Below are 20,364 nucleotides of genomic sequence, written 5' to 3'. Positions count from 1 at the left end.
GCACAAATCAGGGATGGATGAGGTACAGCAGGCCGAATGCTCCCCCATGTGGGTGCAGGAAGAGGTGGGGAAACCTGCCACAACTAAAACTCCAGCCTGCAACCTGGGATGAAACCTCCAGTGTGTGAATAGTCTTAGGGAGGCCCCTAACCATGGACAATTTGATGCCCTGACCAAACTCCCCCCAAAACAGGTTCCATCCCATGCTGAAACTGCCACCAGAATGAGGCCCCCCTGGCCTTGTTCCCGCCCTCCTAGAGCCTATGCCTTTCATTTCTGGTGGTCCTTGTCCCACAGAAGCTGTATGTCCTGTCCACCATCTGAGAGGTGGGCCCTTGTGCCCTGAAATCCCAACCAATATCAGAATGATTGTCCTGCTCCAGCCTTCGATAGCTAGCCACTGCCTGTATGTTTTCCTCACAGTCACTTTGGCTTTTCTCAAAAACCGTGCACCCCACCAGGCATACCGGTAAACCACCCTGGTCCAGAGTAACTGTAATTGAGGATGCTTTAGCAGTACAGTTCTAAGTCCTTTCAGATCAGCTTTATAAGGTGATGCCCTCTGGTCATGGGTGGGTAATTCCTCCTCAGAGGGAAATATCTGGAGGCATCTGAAGTAAGATAATCCTGTAATGACCCATGAGAAACACATCCAGCAGTTTACCTTCTGGTCCAACAGAACAAAGCTCTACAACATTGAATACTTGATCAAAGTTGGTTTATTAGAAGAAAACATATAGGAACAGGTTTCAGTGGAAGGACATTGCAGCAGGGAGAATGCCAAAGATAATTTGAACAAAAGACCAACAGGAATATATATGGGCCCCTTAAGATCTAGGTGGGGAAACAAGGTTCTCTAGAGAAGCTGGCCATCTACTGCTAGCCCCTAAAAGGGTTGTTTAACATTGCAAAGAGGAACACAGTGATACCGCTCACCTTGAGTAGGCATAACTAAGCACAAACAGGAAAGAACCAGAAAGGGATGGGTGAGGTGGAGGATCACACCTTCAGCTCTGGAAAACCAGCAGAGATTGACATGGGCACATGACAAATCCTGCATTTCTATTCAGCCTCAAGGGGTTCATGGTGCTGAATTTGTGATTAACTGGAGTTCAGGAACCTCATGTTGTACTTTCCCCTTGACATTCCTTTGTTTGGGGATTGATTTAGGTCAGCAATGGAATGATCTGGAAGACTGAAATGTTATTCTATTAATTCTTGAGTGTTGCAGTTTTGAATATTGGATTTATGTCCATTTATTATTTTGTGAAGAGACTGACCTGTTTGTAAAGAGCAGAAGGTCACTGCTGATATATGATAGCAGACATAACTGGAAGATGAACAAGTGAATGAATCTGTGTTGTCCTCTCCCCTCCCTCATCTCCATTCACAAGGGAGTTTTAATGCATGCACCAAGGATACAAGATCCTCTCTTTATCTAAATGATTCTGCTGCAGAGTCTGCTGGCTTTACCACCACCACTGGTTTCTTATGGGAAGTTTCATTCATGGATGCTTTTGTTTTGATTGTAATGCAGAAAGCATACGTAGCCATGCAGAGTTGTTAGATCATAACATTTTATATGAAATCATTCACTCTGTCAAATCCTAATTAGGCAACACTAACTCAGTTCCTGATATTGAGTTATAAACAACCTTACCCAGTCCTTCACTGGAAATCATACAATGTGATCTGTAATTCCCCTCACCATTGTTAAAAAGACAACCAGATGCCCATTTTTTCCTGCTTTTATAAAAAGTGATGGAATTTATCCAGAGTTAGTATTTCTACAATATTTCCTGGGAGGCATTGATGTATCTGTGAGAACTTCACAATGAGCGGCTCGCCTTGCATAATCTTCCAGCAATTTGTCAGTCTCCACTCATGTGTGTTTCTGTGAGAGTGAAGAAGCTGTCTGTGTGATATTGTTCTAGAATTTCCATCCCCTCCTAAATTATTTTGCCCTGTGTGTAAATATGCTGAAGTAAGAATCCAAAAATAATACATGTCTGTGGTCTTCATTTTCCTCACTTCAATACATTTTGTACTTAGACATCAGAACTGAAAGGCAAAACAAATTGTAATGCAATTTCTTCTTAGTGGGGCAAACCAACTTTCATGATGTACACCGAAACCTGCCATCATTCACCATCCCCTATCAGGAAACTCTCACTGGAGATATCAACTATACCTGCCATTCCTTTACATCCCACACTTAGCATATATTCAGGTTAACCGACTCTGGTTCAAATATGTAAAAAATCGCATTGTGTGAATAACACACAATGTTCATTTGCAGCTTTGCATCATGTTGGTTGCACAGAGTTTCACTGTGCAATAACTGAAACAGCAAAACCTTGGCAGTCTGTAGCCTCTGAGCATTCAGTGATCTGTGAGATTCCTCAGCATACTTTCAGATATGCATACGTGCTAACATGTATTTCATCATACGAGCACAGGCCATAGACTCCTGGGTACAGCTTTGATAAAGTTCCTTATCAAAGGCTCTGAAGTAAACAGTGGCCATGGAATAAGAGAACAAGTCCTCTTGTGGATTAAAAACTGGTTGATTACCAGGAACCAGAGAGTCTGAATGGGCAGTTTTCACAGTGGAGAGTGATAAGCAGTGGGGTACTGCAAGTTTTGGGACGGTACAGTGCTTTTTAAATTGTTTGTTAATTATTTGGAGTTTGTAGTGGAGAGGTTACATTTGTCAATATCACTTAAGTTTTTCATGGCAGTGATAACCAGATAGGACTAGGAGGTGCTCCAGAAGGATGTGGTAAGGCTTGGCAAGAGATTGTCAGTGCGGCAAATGATGTTCCATGTAGGGAAGTATAAAGTAATGCACATAGGAGCCAAAAATCCTATAAATATACATTGATGGAGTCTGAACTGGCGATAACTGGCCAGGAGTGAGATCTTGGAATTGTAGTACATAGCTCACTGAAGATTTTGGCTCAGCATGTGACTACAATAAAAAATATATGCAAATTCAGTGCTGGGGATTATTAGGAAGGGAATTGAAAAATAAAGCAGCCAATATCATAATGCCTCTGCATAAATCGATGGTGAAGCCTCATTTGTAATATTGTGTACAGTTCTGGTCACTGTCCCTCAAAAAAGATATAGCATTGGAAAATATATCAAAAGGGGCAACTAAAATGGTTAAGGAGATGGAACACTTTCCCTGTGAAAGCTTGGCAAAACAAAGATTGAAGGGTGACATGATAGAGCTTTACAAAATTACACATGGATTAGAGAAGGTAAAGAAAGAAGTACTTTTCTCTCATTCTCTTACAAGAACTTGTGGGCACTCAATGAAATTTTTGAGCAGTAGGCTTACAATACATCAAAGGAAAATGCATGCCCTGTCTTTGACCTTGAAACATATGTGAATTTTCCAGCAGGCCAGTCAATTCTGATAGTATGCTAGCCAAAATGATCATATTAAGCAGACACCAAATGATGAATGCCATTTGCTGCCTAAATGCAAATGCTGCACATACACATGAAATGCAGGTGTTGCGAATAGATCAGCTGTCCAAGGGGCGATTGACTTATATAGAGATGGGAATTGTAATGAGGGGAAACTATGATTTTTTTGTGATTTTATAACAAGAATAATAATGATATTGGAGACATAGACTATTTTTAAATGCTCTAATCTAGTTTGAGAACCTTGAGTGACAGGAATTTTGAATAGAATTCTCCTGTTAAGGGTCGCAGTTGAGAGTAATAGTAAGCAGAATTGTAATTTGGGTAAGCAGAATGAAGTATTGAGGATGATCCTGAATTAGGGAAGTTGAACTAGTAGTCCTTTCCTGAGGAAAATAATTCCTAGAAAGAAAAAGAAAAAAAAAGGTGGGGTGATCCTTACCAAGTGTTTAAGACGGAAAATTGGAACTTGTATGTATGGTCCTACCTTTGCAAATTTAAGTAATTTTGAGACAAAGAAGATTATGAGACAAAGAAGAGGTGGTCGAGAGGCATTTAGCTGCACTGGATGAGTTCAAATCCCCTGGGCCGGATGAAATGCACCCGAGAGTGCACAAAGAACTTTCCAGAGAACTTGCACAGCCCTTGTCCATCATCTTCGGGACCTCTTTAAGGACTGGAGATGTCCTGGAGGACTGGAAGAGAGCAAACGTTATTCTGATCTTCAAAAAAGGGAGGAAGGATGACCCGGGAAACTACAGACCAGTGAGTCTGACCTCTGTTGTGGGGAAGATAATAGAGCAGATATTAAAGGGACTGATCTGCAAACATCTGGAGGACGATTTGGTGATCCAAGGAAGTCAGCATGGATTTGTCTCCAACAGGTCCTGTCAGACCAACCTGGTTTCCTTTTTTGACCAAGTAACAGGTTTGCTGGATCGTCGAAATTCGATTGATGTCATTTACTTGGATTTTAGTAAAGCTTTTGTCAAGGTTCCCCATGATGTTCTGATGGATAAGTTGAAGGACTGCAATCTGGATTTTCAGATAGTTAAGTGGATAGGGAATTGGTTAGAGAACCGCACTCAAAGAGTTGTTGGCAATGATGTTTCATCAGACTGGGGAGAGGTGAGTAGCGGGGTACCTCAGGGCTCGGTGCTCGGCCCGGTACTTTTTAACATATTTATTAATGATCTAGATGAGGGGGTGGAGGGACTACTCATCAAGTTTGCAGATGACACCAAATTGGGAGGACTGGCAAATACTCCGGAAGATAGAGACAGAGTTCAACGAGATCTGAACACAATGGAAAAATGAGAAAATGAGAACAAGATGCAATTTAATAAAGATAAGTGTAAAGTTCTGCATCTGGGTCAGAAAAATGAAAAGCATGCCTACTGAATGGGGGATACGCTTCTAGGTAACACTGTGTGTGAACGAGACCTTGGAGTACTTGTGGATTGTAAACTAAACATGAGCAGGCAGTGTGATGCAGCGGTAAAAAAGGCGAATGCCATTTTGGGCTGTATCAACAGAGGCATCACATCAAAATCACAAGATGTCATAGTCCCATTGTATACGGCACTGGTCAGACCACACCTGAAGTACTGTGTGCAGTTCTGGAGGCCTCACTTCAAGAAGGACGTAGATAAAATTGGAAGAGTACACGAGGAGAGCGACGAGGATGATCTGGGGCCAAGGGACCAAGCCCTATGAAGATAGGTTGAGGGACTTGGGAATGTTCAGCCTGGAGAAAAGGAGGTTGAGAGGGGACATGATAGCCCTCTTTAAGTATTTGAAAGGTTGCCACTTGGAGGAGGGCAGAATGCTGTTTCTGTTGGCTGCAGAGGAGTGGACACACAGTAATGGGTTTAAACTTCAAGTACAACGATATAGCTAGATATCAGGGGGGGAAATTTCACAGTCAGAGTAGTTCAGCAGTGGAATAGGCTGCCTAAGAAGGTGGTGAGCTCCCCCTCACTGGCAGTCTTCAAGCAAAGGTTGGATGCACACTTTTCTTGGATGCTTTAGGATGCTTACGGCTGATCCTGTGTAGAGCAGGGGGTTGGACTAGATGGCCTGTATGGCCCCTTCCAACTCTATGATTCTATGCCTGTTTATTTAAGCAGTGACTGTTAAGGCATATCTTTACATCTTTATATCTTTAAAGAGTTTGTTATACTGTCTGTGTAATAAAACAGCTACTTTATTTTGACAAACTACGAGTTTGTATTGAGTTATACAAAGTTACCTCACTCCTATTGCCTGTTGACTAGCAGGTGGCGACTGGCCCCAGCAACGACACAACTCCATGTTTGGCAAATAAATTGGCTGCAGCCATTTATTAACAAACAACCCTAACAGAGGGTTGGCCTTATGCTGGCAAGGGAGCCTGACCCCCCCCCCCCCAGCAGTCTGGCTGCATAAGCGGTGCAGGTTCCACGCCTCACTCCCAGCCAGGAGGATGGGACACCTTTCGCCGTGGAACTCAGGGAAGCAGCAGCAAGGGACCAAAAGGCGTCCGCCTCCATTGGTGCCCGCTTGCCACTTGGCTCCCCGGGCCCCTGGCCCCCCAGCCGGGTAGGCTGCGCCCGAGTACTGATATCCCCACCTCAGGGAGTTCCACACACAGGTGGGCCTCCCTGAAAAGAGTCCCCCTGCCGAGCATAACCGCCAGTGAACAGTGAACCTACACCTGTTCCCGCCAACCCTCAGAACCCTGGTCAGCCTTTGACCGCCGAAAAAAACATTCCACGCCAGACTCGTCTGTGCGGATGTCCATGACCTGCAGTCCTGAGAACTTGCTGGGGGCCCGGGAGTGGGCTGCCAGTTCACCTACCCGGAATGGCCCATGGAACGCCATGCAAAATGCTGCTCTGAACATAGAGAGGCATTCCAATAGGCGCACCAAAACTGCCCGTGTAATGGGGTGGCACGCGTCAGGCTTGGAAGTGGCTTGTCTTCCCCACCCTTTTACTTCCTGCCATGCCAGGAATGATCTGCCGGGGTCCTATTACCCAGCAGCCTTGCTGCAAAATGATAAAGCTGAAAGCGTGGCCATCAAGGTGCAACAACCCCCGTTCCCGCAGGTGGGCGAGGTATCGCAGAGCCATCTCCTCTTCCATCGGCCATGCTGAGGTTCTCCCCACCCTGCCGGTGAAGTCCAAGAATCTAAAAGCCGCCTGGTGGTAAGCCCACCGTGTCGACGCTGCCAGGGATGACAGCACACCGTCAAGGATCAGTCAACTCCAAGACGCCAAATCTCCGCCGGGCAAGTCTCCGGGGCCCTGGCCGCTCCCAGAGTGAGCCGGTAAAACCTCTCGACCTGAAATCAGGAGAGAGCGTCGGCGAGCTTGTTAGAGACCCCCGGGACGTGGTGGGCCCTGAAGGTACAATTGTGTGACAAACAAGCCAGGATGGAACGCCTGACTAGCCACATCACCCTGGCCGAACCAGATGACCGCCGGTTGATGTTGTGGACTACGGCCTGATTGTCGCACATGAACTCGACCTTCTTGTCAGTGAAATCCTCCCCGCATAGGACCACGGCTATCAGGATGGGGTAGAATTCTAGGAAGGTCATGTCTCGCAAGACTTTGGCTGGCCACACGGCTGGCCAGCGTTCGGTGCACCAGCGGCCATTGAAGTACACTCCAAAGCCGCTGGCTCCAGTGGCGTCAGAATGAACCTGCAGTGTGTCCTTGGCAGTGAATGGCAACTGCCATATCGCCACCCCATTGAATCCTTCCAAGAACTCTACCCAAACCCTGAGGTCCTCTTTGATGGCGTTGGTTATCCGGACGTGGTGGAAGGGGCGGGTCAGATCCCTAGGCGCTGGACAGGCGGAAGCCCCAGAATGAGACCTGTTGGAATGTGATGCTTGCCTCCTGTGGAGTCGCTCCGGCCTCCACAGCAGTGAGGGGGAACAAGGCCTGGGTCTTCCTTGCACCATGCGATCCCCCAGGTCCTGGTCCCACCGCCTGCTGCCGCAGGACCCGGATGATCTGCTGGACCTGGAGATGTCCCCCACTCCGCCCCTGCTTCTGGGGGTGTGTGTGAATGCCCCCTCCCGTCCCTTGATGATGATGAGGTGGTTGAGGGGCCGCCCCTGCTGGCCCTTGAGTCTCTCCGGGGTGAAGGTTCAGGATCCGCACCGCAATGCCCATGCCCGCACCGCAATGCCCAGTTTCCCTCCCCATGCCTCCTGGCCCCATGCAGCTCTGGGTGGGGGAGGGGAGGCTCCTCTAGAGCCCTCATCCCAATTGCCCCTGCCCCCCTTCCTTAGACGTTGAGGGCCTGGTTGGGCTCTTGGCCCTTTGTCGCGACCTTGTGCAGCGTGGGGAATGGTTCCTCCCGCCCCTTGGGCTGTTGCCACCCCCCTGCAGCCTGGCTGAAGTGGAGCCGGCCACCGCAGCCCCCCTTTCCCAGGAGGGCTGGGACCATGCGAGTTGCTGCCTGATGCTGTGCAGCCTGTGCTCCGCCCGCCCCGGCGACTTCCCCAACCCCCAGCCGAAACGGGAGGTAGGGCCTCTGACTAGCCATCCCTGGGCCATCCTCCTCCGCTGGGCATCCCTGCTACCCCAGCCATGCCTTGGCCCTTGGCTGCCGGCTGCTGCCAGTATGGCATCTTTGCGCAGGTCCACCCCGTCTACCTCCTCTTCAAAGTGATCCATCTTTCTTTGCGAATGGTGGATGGCCTGGGGGCTGGCTAGTGCCTGCAGCACCATTTGCTGCTCCCCTCTGCCTCAGGCCTGCTCCCTGCCACGGTCGGGACAGCACGCTGTCTCCAACGGCGGCTGGCACAAAGAGGGCTGGTGCCGGCACGCTCGGCCTATTTAAGGCTGAGCGCCCCGCCCCTCTCAAGCCATGTGACGGCACAACCTGCTGATGCCCGGGGGAGCTGCGTCATCGCTGGGCACCCCGCGGCGTCAACAGCAGCCATGGTGATCCGCGGTCGCTATTTCACCTGCCAACTTTAAACCTACAACCTACCTGAGAGTCTGATCTAACACTTTCCCCATAAAAGGTAAAGGTATCCCCTGTGCAAGCATCGAGTCATGTCTGACCCTTGGGGTGATTCCAGCGGCCACCATGGCTGGGGCTCCCTCTAGCGTTTTCATGGTAGACTCAATACAGGGTGGTTTGCCAGTGCCTTCCCCAGTCATCACCGTTTACCCCCCAGCAAGCTGGGTACTCATTTTACCGACCTCGGAAGGATGGAAGGCTGAGTCAACCTTGAGCCGGCTGCTAGGATCAAACTCCCAGCCTCATGGGCAGACACCTTCAGACAGCATTTCTGCTGCCTTACCACTCTCATATATGTGAAATAAAAAAGTTTGCTTAAAATAATGGCCAGTCTCTTTTGTGCCATAATCTGACATATACAAATGATGGATTTGTGTTGGTTCTTCAATTGCCTAGGTTGGGTCAGCATGTATCTATATACATTTAAACAACGATGTGAGAGACAGTAAAACAGAGAAGAAAAGGAACTGCTCAGCCAAGAAAAAGAAAAAAAGGGAAGTTCAGGAATCATTATAGGGTCACATCCATTTTCTCTTTACATTGTCCTCTTTAATTGTGTAACAAGGTTTTAGTGGTACCTCTTAATCTCTCCTGGCCAGCACATTCATCTTTCCTTCCTGCTAGTTGAGGTATGGTTTCCTGTCCTATATTACTTTACTATGGCCATGGAAAGGGATGAAAAGTCACAGCTGGATGACCCTCGGGTGTTAAAGGCAAGAGCCATTCAGAGGTGGTTTGCCATTTCTGGTTCTATGTAGCAATCATGGATTTTCTTACTGCTCTCCTTTCTAAATACTGGCCAAAGCTGCCCATGCTTAGCTTGCAAGATCCAACAAGATTTGGCACACCTGGGCTATCAAGTCACAATCAACATAAGGCTATACACAGCCTGGGTCCTACTTATCTGCAGGACCGCTTATCTGCTTATGCACCTCTGCAGGGCACTTCACTCTGTGGGTATGAATCTACTGGTTGTCCCAGGCTCCCCAAACATCTGCCTGGGCTCGACCAAGGCCAGGAATTTTTGGCCCTGGCCCCAACCTGGTGGAATGAGCTCCCAGAAGATCTAAGGGCCCTGTCAGACTTATCAGTATTCTTCAGGTTTCTGTAAGATGGAGCTCTTCAGGCATATGATTGTGGCCAGGGTGGGGTCTTGATGTTACCAATGGGGGATCCCTCAATGTCTATTAAAATCAGGACCCCCGCTCCCAGAGAAAAGAGCTCATCTGACCCAGGTCCTGAACAGGGGGTAGGAGATTGGAACCCTGATAGTACTGCCATCTGATTAATTTGTTAAGGGTTTTTAATTGTATTTTATTGTTTATTGTACAATGCCACGAGACAGTACTGAGAGCTGCGGAATAAAAATCCAAAAATAAATATAGTTACCCCATAGTGTTTTTAAGGCAAGAGATATTCATGCTTTTATATAAACATGGGTATGAATACTCCAAGGTGAAACAAAGATGAAAAGGGCTTGCTCAGCCAAGAAAAAGAAGAAGAAAGAAGTTGGGGATTTGTTATAGGATCACATCCATTTTCTCTTCTTAGGTGGCCACTGCTGATCTTTCAATAGTCAGTAACAATTTTAAGTGGGATTTTTCAATTCAGGGAACACGTTCTCTTAAACACATGGGCACCATCCCCTCAAAAATGTTAGCATCTCTCTTTACTTTTAAAAATGTCATGGAATGCAGTGCCCTCACACAGACATTTTTTTTTTGTTAAATTGTAAAACATTCAAAAGGAAAAAGACATTTAGAGACCAAGAAATAGAATACATTGAAAGTAAAAGAAAGCAACCCACGCATGAAGTTGGTACTTCCCAAACTTCTATCACTAGTGTTTTAATAGACAATGGAAATGAAGCCTTTGTCTACTTCCATAACTCTCTATACTATGAGTATCTTTCTGCTGGTGGTGGAGAACAGTTTGCTGATTCTGTGACCACTTAGTTTTCTTTATCTAAGTGAATAAAAGTCACTTCTGTGAACAGAAGGTTCAAAACAATACACTGCTGCATTCACTCAATTAGACTGATGTAGAGAAACATTCCTAAAGCATCCACTAAGGGGAGTGTGATTCTGGACCGGCCTTTCTGGTTTCTATGACAACCAAGGGGAGTAGAGTCTTCCAAGCTGAGTGCTCAGCGAAGCAGGTGCTGGGTTACATAGCTGCTCCGAATCGGCTGGATTCGATGGAGCAGCAAGCCTGCCTGTTTCCCATTTTAAAACACCTTGATTATTTCAAGCTCAGTAAATCACTACAGTCGACATCTCATATATGAAGATGGTTCACCACTCGGGTTCTATTCAGTCATTTAAACAGCAAAAAGGTCAGTAGGAGTCTTTTGTCTCTCAAGCAGTATGTGAGGAATCATTTAGTCTGCATGCCCTTGCAGTATTCTCATGCTCCGGCACAACGGCTGCTGAAAACATTTGCGCTCGATGCAATGCAGCCGCTTGTTAAACTCTTGCATTAAGTTAAAATGCTCTTTACTGGAGACCTTGAAATGGTTCTTTGGGGAAAATAAATTTCTCCACCAACTGAAACATTTTTTTCTTCTTCTGGGTGGCAAAAAAGGATTTGAGCCACATGTATTGGCAATTGGTTAGAGATCCGTTTGCCACAGGGGATGCTTTCTTATGCAATTACAAAGCTCTTTGCAGTGCTGAGATAAAGAGTCCGACGTTGCAGTCATTCAGTGTTGCAGAATTCTTCCTGTCTTATTTTTATATCATGAGGTGCAATATGCCTTAGCAAATTGTTGGAGTCATAAGAATGTTTTTTTTTCCTGCTTCACAAGCATGTTCATACCTATGGTGAATTATAGAAACATTTTCTGTAGCCAATCAAGCAAAGTTTATTTAAGATTTTACCCTGGCTGTGTTGGATAAACTACTGAACTGCTCACGCTTTTGAAAAACAATGATCATATTCATAGTGTGTGTGCATGTGTGTGTGGAAACTGGTGCATGGGGAAGCATTTCAGAGTGAACGGGTTTGTCTGGATGATCTTATATTATATTCTACCCCTGTGGTTATTATTCGTAATTTGCAGCTGTTTTCTAGTTGATTTTTTCTCATTGGAAATGCATTGCAGTTGTATGCTTTCATGTTATTAATTCCCTGATCATTTTGTAGTATATAAAAGGATGCATTCTCACAAGAAGCATGAGTTACTATTCCCATTTTTATGGGTAAATAACTGAGGCTGTGAGATGCTAAACCAGCAAAGAGCCTTCATTAAGGCTGTATAGTTAGGAGCAGATTCCTCCACCTTCAAAACTTACTGTCAAGCCATACTGGTTATTAGGGTTCCCCCGTCCTAAATTGTTTACTGAACTTTAGTGCCAGATTGTGTGTGTGTGCATGCTTTCAATAGCTCTTTGGAATACATTTCCACACAAAGTCTGGAAGTGTTAAAACTGGATTTGTGAATAACCATTATGAATAACCATACTTCCCCTTTCCAACTTTTTCAAAGATCTTATTCTCGAACAATCACCAGTTCATCTAAGTTCTTCCTGTATTCTGTCACAACTCAATCCATCCAACCATTAATGTGATGCTAGGCAGATAATGTTTGATCTGGAGGCTACTTTGAATAGGTCTATTAAAAAGCATCGACTTGCAGGTGTGTATGATGAGGTGGAAGTAAGACACTGAAACCTGGATGGCTTAAACATGGCCACAGCTTTTATTAACACACAAGTTGGCAACAAATTGGGCATGGTTAAAGAGAGCCTGACCCAGTGGTATTAACCGCAAACCTGGCCCAACGCACCAGGGTACCCCCTGTCTCCTTCCCGGGAGAAAGGTCACCCATAGGTGTTGAGCCCTACCAAGGGACATGTTCCAACCTAATGTGCCAGAGAGAGGCACACAACTGGCTTAGTGAACGTCCAGCCTTCCCCTCTGGGTTGGCCTAGCTCGATCCAAGCCACCTCATAATTGAGGCCCCCAACCTATCAAGTTTGATGTCCACCATGCCATTTCCCATCCCTGAAATGCTGTGACAAAATAAGAACAACTTGAGTAACAGCAACAAGAATAACGTTTTAACCAAACCGGTATAACAGAGTGGGTGGGCAGGTTCTGACTGCTCGCTGGCCTGCTTGCTGGAGGAAAGAGGGAGGGCTCACTCTCACCGTGCCTTTTATGGGTGCACTGAGCACACCTCCCTCTCTCTCCCCCTGCCCTCCCAGAGTGCAGTGGACGCCTAGCGTCTTCTTCCATCCTTCCCGCTGCCTCCTCAACAGAGGCTGTGGGGGTGAGGTAATAAATAATTTTCTAAATATATAAATCTGACCTCCCAGGTAGCTAGATTCAAACTAACCTAATTATTGTTTGAGTTGCCAACTCTTTTTTGAAAAGGTTGTTCCAGTGCCTTTTATAGTTCCACAAACAGTAATTTAGCAGGCAAATCTTGTCCTTGCATTTTTTCTCTACAACCCCAAGAAAAAACTACGTGACAAATATTTATCAGACATCTATTAAAGGCTTAGGAGCTCTTGCAATGAAATGTTAGCAAACTTAAACATTATTTCATTACTGTACCAATGAAATAATGAATTCTGTGTCTATTTCCTAAGTGTGTAATACTTCATATGTGAATAAAAGCTTAAGAATAATAACAGTAGTTTTAAAGTAGTCTGTTCAAACTTAATTACTTCAAAAATGCATATTAAAACATTCCAGCCATGAAGTGATGGAATTATGCCTCATGAAACTACAGTTTGCTCAGTCTATAGTTTCTAACATAAAGAAGGTATGATTATAATGCAGTGAGGTCCTAAACATTGTATACATATAAGTTCTACTGAGTGCAATTTGTCTTCCTGATCAAAGGTATTTAAGAATGCTGCCTTATTTTAGGTAGGGTGCATTCTTTTGCTCCCCTGTCATTTTTTATCAAACAAATTTTGCAGATTTTTGAAGAGCTGCAAAACCCCGCAGAGGTGATATCAGTACCAGTGTGTGAAGAATAGACAGAGATGTCTACCTCTGTCTTTCAGTTTTCTTGGGGGAGGGGACCTGTATCAAGCCAGTTTTGAGTCCATGGTGTTACATGCAACATGTACATGGACCTGATAGCCACAATTGTGGAAATCATCCAGCATTCACTACTTTGTATAGGCTGCCATGGAAAATATGGTTTTAATAGTGGAAGTCACTGTTGATTTCTAAATTTCAGGGTATGAATAAGAAGCCTTGGTTCCACAATAAAAGATGCTTTATGAGATTCTCAACTCCCTGTAGAAAATACTTACAAAATATGTTCAACAGACACCAATTTGATTTATCTTGTTATTAGGTACTATAATAATTAACAAAAGTATCTGTGTGCAGGCAACAATTGATGTGGTAATAAGACTTGTATTGCATTGTATTCAAATTTTAATAAAGTTAAGTGTGCATGTGCCCTGAAGGAAGAAAGTCCTAACTCCACCAGCACAGTGGCTGAAGACCATTTTGGTACAAGAAGAAGAGGAGTTGGTTCTTATATGCTGCTTTTCACTACCCAAAGGAGTCTCAAAGTGGCTTACAGTCGCCTTCCCTTTTCTCTCCCCACAACAGAGACCCTGTGAGGTAGGTGAGGCTGGGAGAGCCGTGATATTACTGCTCAGTCAGAGCAGTTTTATCAGTGCTGTGGTGAGCCCAAGGTCACCCAGCTGGCTACATGTAGGGGAGTTGGGAATCAAACCCAGCTCACCAGATTAGAAGTCCCCACTACTGACCACCATACCAAGCTGGCTCTCAGGAACTAGCACATGCCTCATGAAGATATTCTGTATTCTATCCAGTATTTGCTCCTTCCTGCCCCACACCTCAATGCCATACAATAGACTAGGAATAATTTTACTGATAAACAATTTTATAACTGGATCTACCAGTCATCTCCCCTTTGTGTGATAAAATCTCATTAGTGCACCCAAGGTCTCTGTTTCTGAGGCTTTTAAGGCTGCTATTTGGGCACTCCATGAAAAGGTTTCAGAAAAAGTGACTTCTAGATATTTAAATGATTTACACTGTTCAATCTGAATGTCCTGTATGCTCCAAACTAGCCTTTTTGGTTTTCTTCTAAAAACCATAGCTTGATGGTAAAAGCTTCCTCCCTGCAGTAATCACCCAACCTATTCAGCAGCCTTTTTAGTCCAATTCTTCTCAAAGATACAAGGGCCATGTTATCCACATAACAGGACTGATATTTTCTGTTGACCAACAGAAGGTGCCACAAAATATGGATCATCTAATCTCTGAACTATATCACTGATGAATAGATTAAAGAGCACAGGGGCCAATACACAGCCTTGCTTAACTCCTTTTCTAACTGGGATGCCCTTTGTTAAGGAGCCCGATGGTTCTACTTCGATTTTTGCAGATGTATTCCAGTGTAATTGACGCAGCAGGAACACAAGGCGCATCCAAATTTAAGATGGCAAGTTTCTGCCAAAGTCTCTCCAGATCTATTGAATCAAAAGCTGAGGCTAAATTAACGAAAGCCATGTATAAGGCTTTAGTAGGGCCATTCATTCTGGTAGCTGCCAAATGATGGTTTGCCAGTAATCTAATGCTGAATGTCCTTTTTTAAACCCCACTTGATGAGGATAGATAATTCTGTTTTTATTGATCCAGACTTCCATTTTTGTAAATAGGAATTTACCATAGATCTTAGAGCGAATATTTAACAGACTAACTGGTTAGTAATAACAGGGGTTGGTCTTGTCCCCTTTTTTATGTATTGGGACTACAATGCTTGTCTTCCAACCTTCTGGAAAATTACCTGTGTTATTAATTTGGTCAAAGATCCTGGCTAGTATTGAGACCACCAGTTGGGAAAGGCTTTGAAGAAATCAGGGAGAAGCAAGTATTCTCCTGGCGATTTAAGAACTAATATATTAGTTTTCGAGATGGGAATACCAGAGCATCTTATTTGTCTCTTGAGAAATTTATATGCAGGTCAAGAAGCAACAGTGAGAACTGAACATGGAATCACTGACTGGTTCAAAATTGAGAAAGGAGTTCGGCAAGGCTGTATACTGTCGCCTTGCCTATTTAACTTGTATGCAGAGCACATCATGAGAAATGCAGGATTAGAGGAGTCACAAATTGGGATCAAGATTGCAGGGAGAAATATCAACAACCTCAGATATGCAGATGATACCACTCTAATGGCAGAAAGTGAAGAGGAACTAAAGAGCCTGTTGATGCGGGTGAAGGAGGAGAGTGCAAAAGTTGGCTTGAAACTCAACATCAAGAAAACAAAGATCATGGCATCCGGCCCTCTCAATTCCTGGCAAATAGATGGGGAAGAAATGGAGATAGTGACAGATTTTATTTTCCTGGGCTCCAAGATCACTGCAGATGGGGACTGCAGCAAAGAAATTAAAAGACGCTTGCTCCTGGGGAGGAAAGCTATGGCAAATCTAGACAGCATCCTAAAAAGCAGAGACATCACCCTACCAACAAAAGTGCGTTTAGTCAAGGCTATGGTATTCCCAGTTGCAATGTATGGCTGCGAAAGTTGGACCATAAGGAAGGCCGAGCGTCAAAGAATTGAGGCTTTTGAACTCTGGTGCTGGAGAAGACTCTTGCGAGTCCCTTGGACTGCAAGGCGAACAAACCGGTCAGTCCTAGAGGAGATCAACCCTGACTGCTCTTTAGAAGGCCAGATCCTGAAGATGAAACTCAAATACTTTGGCCACCTCATGAGAAGGAAGGACTCCCTGGAGAAGAGCCTAATGCTGGGAGCGATCGAGGGCAAAAGAAGAAGGGGACGACAGAGAATGAGGTGGCTGGATGGAGTCACTGAAGCAGTAGGTGCAAACTTAAATGGACTCAGGGGAATGGTAGAGGACAGGAAGGCCTGGAGGATCATTGTCCATGGGGTCGCGATGGGTCGGACACGACTTCGCACATAACAACAAATATTAGTTTTCTGAAACGGATCCTTATATATCACAAAGGGTTGCTATTTTCACATCAGCCACAGGAAAGATACGAACTGAGTACCTGACAAATATTATGGCTCTTTCAAACAGCTGAACTGTAATGTCTGTTGTTAGCTTTAACTTTTTTTCTGTATTGTTGATAACTGCGACAGTCTAAAACCTGATTTGCCATCTGTAAACAATAATGTGCTTTTAAATTGTGATGGCCTATGGCCTAGTGCAATAAAGTTGCACTTTGATCAGGAGTGGGATACTCTATTTCTTACAGAATACAACTTATATTCTTAACCACTCTGTTACACCAGCTCCTTAAATAATCACTCAGATGCCTAAAAGTCTTTATTTGTTGTGTAAAAAAAGTTTCAATTCCATAATGACAAATCCATATCGTTCTTGGTAGTAAATCTTCTTGAAAAAGCTCCCCCATGACTAGTCAATTCGCTATGGTCCCTAAAATTTAATAGTCTAATCACCTGTCTAATCACTGCACAATGAGATTCCCTGAAACTCAGAGCTTTTTGGCATGATATGTTGTTCCCAGTCCAACCTAAGAACTCTCATGACAGAAACATAACACATTGGGAAAGAGGTCTCAAGCCTCTACCTGGTACCATTTGCCTGGCCACAAACTATCCCAGTTAGATTCTCAGCTGTTGACGGGGTCCAACATAAAAATACTTATATTTTTGTGCCTCTTTAAATGGTCATGCCATACCATCTGTTGACTTGACAAGAACTGTTTTTCAAAACAAAACAAAAATCTAATTCCACAGGAAACCCAAGACAGGTTGAGATTGTAGAAGACACTATGGTAATTATTTTGCATTTTCTTTTAATTTCTGAGAGAATCCAACTTATACCTTTTCAGCACATGGGGGGAAAGTCCGGGCCAGTACTTATATGGTAGCAGGGCTAATCCCCACTTCCACATGATGTCAATGTTGTCCTGTTCCCATCCCATCCCTGGACCACTTTAGGCTCTCTGTTGTCCTGTGGCAAAGGAACATGGATATTTCTGCATTCCCTTTTACACTGCAGGTACCAATAAGGCCTATCCCAGGGCAGGCTCATGTGGAAGGAGAAGAGTCAGGCTTTCCAGGCCTTCCAGAGTTAGGCTTTGTGGCTGCACATAGCCAAATGGGATTTTTTTTTTCATGAAAGTGAGATTGCATTGTCATGCAATCCCATCTTCATGAAAATAACCTCTCCCCCCCCCCCCCTCACACACACACACCCCACCATGAAGCATGCCAGAACCTCTCCCCTTCAGCTGCCTCATGTGGAGGCAATAATTCAGGGCAGACCAGGTCCAGCGAGAGAAATATTTCCCTGGGAGGACCTGAGAGGTGATGGGGCTAATTGCCCCATCGCAAGAATCCACCGGTGGCCCAGCACAGCTGCCGCCATGCAGAAAAGGCCCTACTGTGATTTGTCCCAAAAATTATTATTGATTTAGAATTAGGTTTTTATACCACCACTCCCAGGGTCAATTAAGCAGGAAAATGAATATATATGATTAACTGGAAAGAAAATTTATGCATATAATTAAAACCTAAATTGTGACAAATAGCCTCGTTCTACCTTCTTTGCCTTTTGTGCATGTCTGAGCTCTTCATGTCACAATGTACATTTCCATTTCCATAATGCATGCAAAAGCTTGCCCTAAATTCTACTTTATACAAAATCTGTGATAATCTCCTGGAATGGCCAACTGCCTCACAGATGTGTCCTCTATGATTTAGTTTCTTGGGGGGGGGGGGTGGACAGCAACTTTTATAGGCCTTTTTAGAGATTTTTATTTTTCTGTTTCACTTAATTATACATTTTTTAAAGTTTTAATTGGCTTGCATTTTTAACAAAAACAACCCTACTTGCATTTCTGCACCAAGGGCACTCTTTCTCAAGCCAGTGATGTCCTCTTCAGTACATCCCATCCATCATGTCCAGTGGTTCAGGGTGATTGCTGACCATCCTGACCCATCATGAGCAACTCACCACATCAAACTTGTTATGGCCTAGCCAAAGACCAGACTCAGTTAACCTAAATTCTATACCCTGGTCCCCAAACATCATGAAACAATTGAGAAGAACTAAGTGAAAATATTCCCCCAAAGTCATTTGCAGGAAACCCAGATAATCTCTGCCTGGCCCTTGAATGGTAACTAGGCATGTGCAAGGAGAAGAAGACTAGGTCTGTTTTCAATTCAGTCTGAATTGATTCATCCTAATCAATTATAGTGTAGTTTTGATTTGGCCAAATCAGTTTGGACACAGCCAAATTGATTCAGCACCATTGAAACCAATGGCACTATTCAAGTCTATGTGGATTTCCCCTTTTGCATCTTTTCTAGGAACTAGTGAGGTTTTGAGGTAGATGCCCCAAACTTGCAACATAGTTTTAGGAGCCTCTACTCAAAAGAACCCCAACTTGCAAAAAGATTGAACCAGAAGATCCAGTTCTGGGAGCACCAAACATGATGCCTCCATCTGATCTCCATTATTACCTAAGGAGATAACAGACCAGAAAACCTTTTTTCCTAATCATAAGAAATAATGGAGATTGGATAGGGCACCCCCTGGTCCAGTCTTTCTGCAACTTGGGGGCTGTTTTGAGAAGAAGCTCCCCCCTATCCCTCCAGAGCCCAAAAAAGAGGAAAAGGGAAACTTTACCCCTTTTTCTTCCCCTTTAAAGTTTAAATGGTCACTAGCTCAAATAGCTGAATCATAGAATCATAGAGTTGGAAGGGGCCATACAGGCCATCTAGTCCAACCCCCTGCTCAACGCAGGATCAGCACAAAGCATCCTAAAGCATACAAGAAAAGTGTGTATCCAACCTTTGCTTGAAGACTGCCAGTGAGGGGGAGCTCACCACCTCCTTAGGCAGCCTATTCCACTGCTGAACTTGACTGTGAACATTTTTTTCCTGATATCATGCCAAATCACAATTCAGCAATTCAAACACGGTTGATTCGGCAATTTATGATTATTGGGAAATGACAATTAAGACCAGATTCAGCTGATTTGTGCTCAAATTAAGGCTTATTTGAGTACTTTTTTTGCGGGGGGGGGGGTTCTAATCATGCATACCTAACGGTGACTGGTTAATCAAACAGTCCATAGTCAGCCATCTAATTGGGATCTCAGGTCTTATTTGAAGAAATGCCAGGAAAAAAGGGTTCCTGTCTTTAATGCTGGAAATATGTCTTTTCAGCAGTGAAAACTGCATAAGTGAAAACTACTATAGGTGTTTGCAAGCAGTGGTGGGGATGGGGACAAAGTGTACTCCAAGGCAACCCTAGGGCTCTTGTATCCCTACCTATTAAATGGGCCATATCCTGGAGTTGAACTTTGGCACAGGATGTGGATCTGATAGCAGTGAACCTGATGCCATGGTCAGAGCACTTTGCCCTGGAGACCTGCTCCATACACAATCCCTTCCCTGTATAGGCAGACTGCTTATTTATACCTGCCCATGGAGTCTTATAGATTCAGTAGAATACTGAATGCTCTACTGGACCACTGCCTCCCAGTGATTCCCTAAATAACCTAGTTGCCAACTGGTACAGCCGGATGTTGGCAGTCATCAACGTGATTCTTCCCCCATGCCCTCTCTGCTCCTGTACACTGGGGAGCTGAGAAGAAAGAAACTGGAGTTGAGATAGCAGGGGTGAGTTTGGAGGAAACTTACCACGAAGTGGCAATAATATCTTATAGGATGCTTATGAGAGCCTATGAGATGGCAAGTGAAGGCTGCAGAGAGATTATATTGGGAGAATTATACTAAAGGTAGTTTATTTTGAAAGAGGACCATTCTATAACTGAATGGTAATATAATTCTAATTGGGAATTATAATTATATTGGGAATAAGTGGAGAATAATTGGGAATAAGTGGAGGCATGCCCGGCGCTCTGGGTGCGCTCGATTCCCTTCTAACCTCGGTCCCA

General features: G+C 44.5%; 1 protein-coding gene across 5 annotated transcripts in view; it reads left to right on the top strand.

Annotated features, from left to right (window-relative positions):
* The window catches only part of ANO3 (anoctamin 3), a 312,581-nt gene that overhangs the window by 95,423 nt on the left and 196,794 nt on the right, over positions 1-20,364 (top strand). Inside the window, exon 1 of one of the 5 annotated variants that reach the window (XM_077321995.1) lies at positions 10,613-10,798. The exons of the other annotated variants lie outside the window; for them this stretch is intronic. Within the exon in view, the coding sequence (XP_077178110.1) occupies positions 10,747-10,798 (52 nt within the window). The 5' untranslated portion in view covers positions 10,613-10,746. Of the gene's footprint in view, positions 1-10,612; positions 10,799-20,364 lie in introns of those variants that run through there. 5 annotated transcript variants of the gene reach the window in all.

This window comes from Paroedura picta, chromosome 2, assembly GCF_049243985.1.
Source record: "Paroedura picta isolate Pp20150507F chromosome 2, Ppicta_v3.0, whole genome shotgun sequence".
Lineage (NCBI taxonomy): Eukaryota > Metazoa > Chordata > Lepidosauria > Squamata > Gekkonidae > Paroedura > Paroedura picta.
This window is presented reverse-complemented; position numbering and strand designations above follow the sequence as displayed.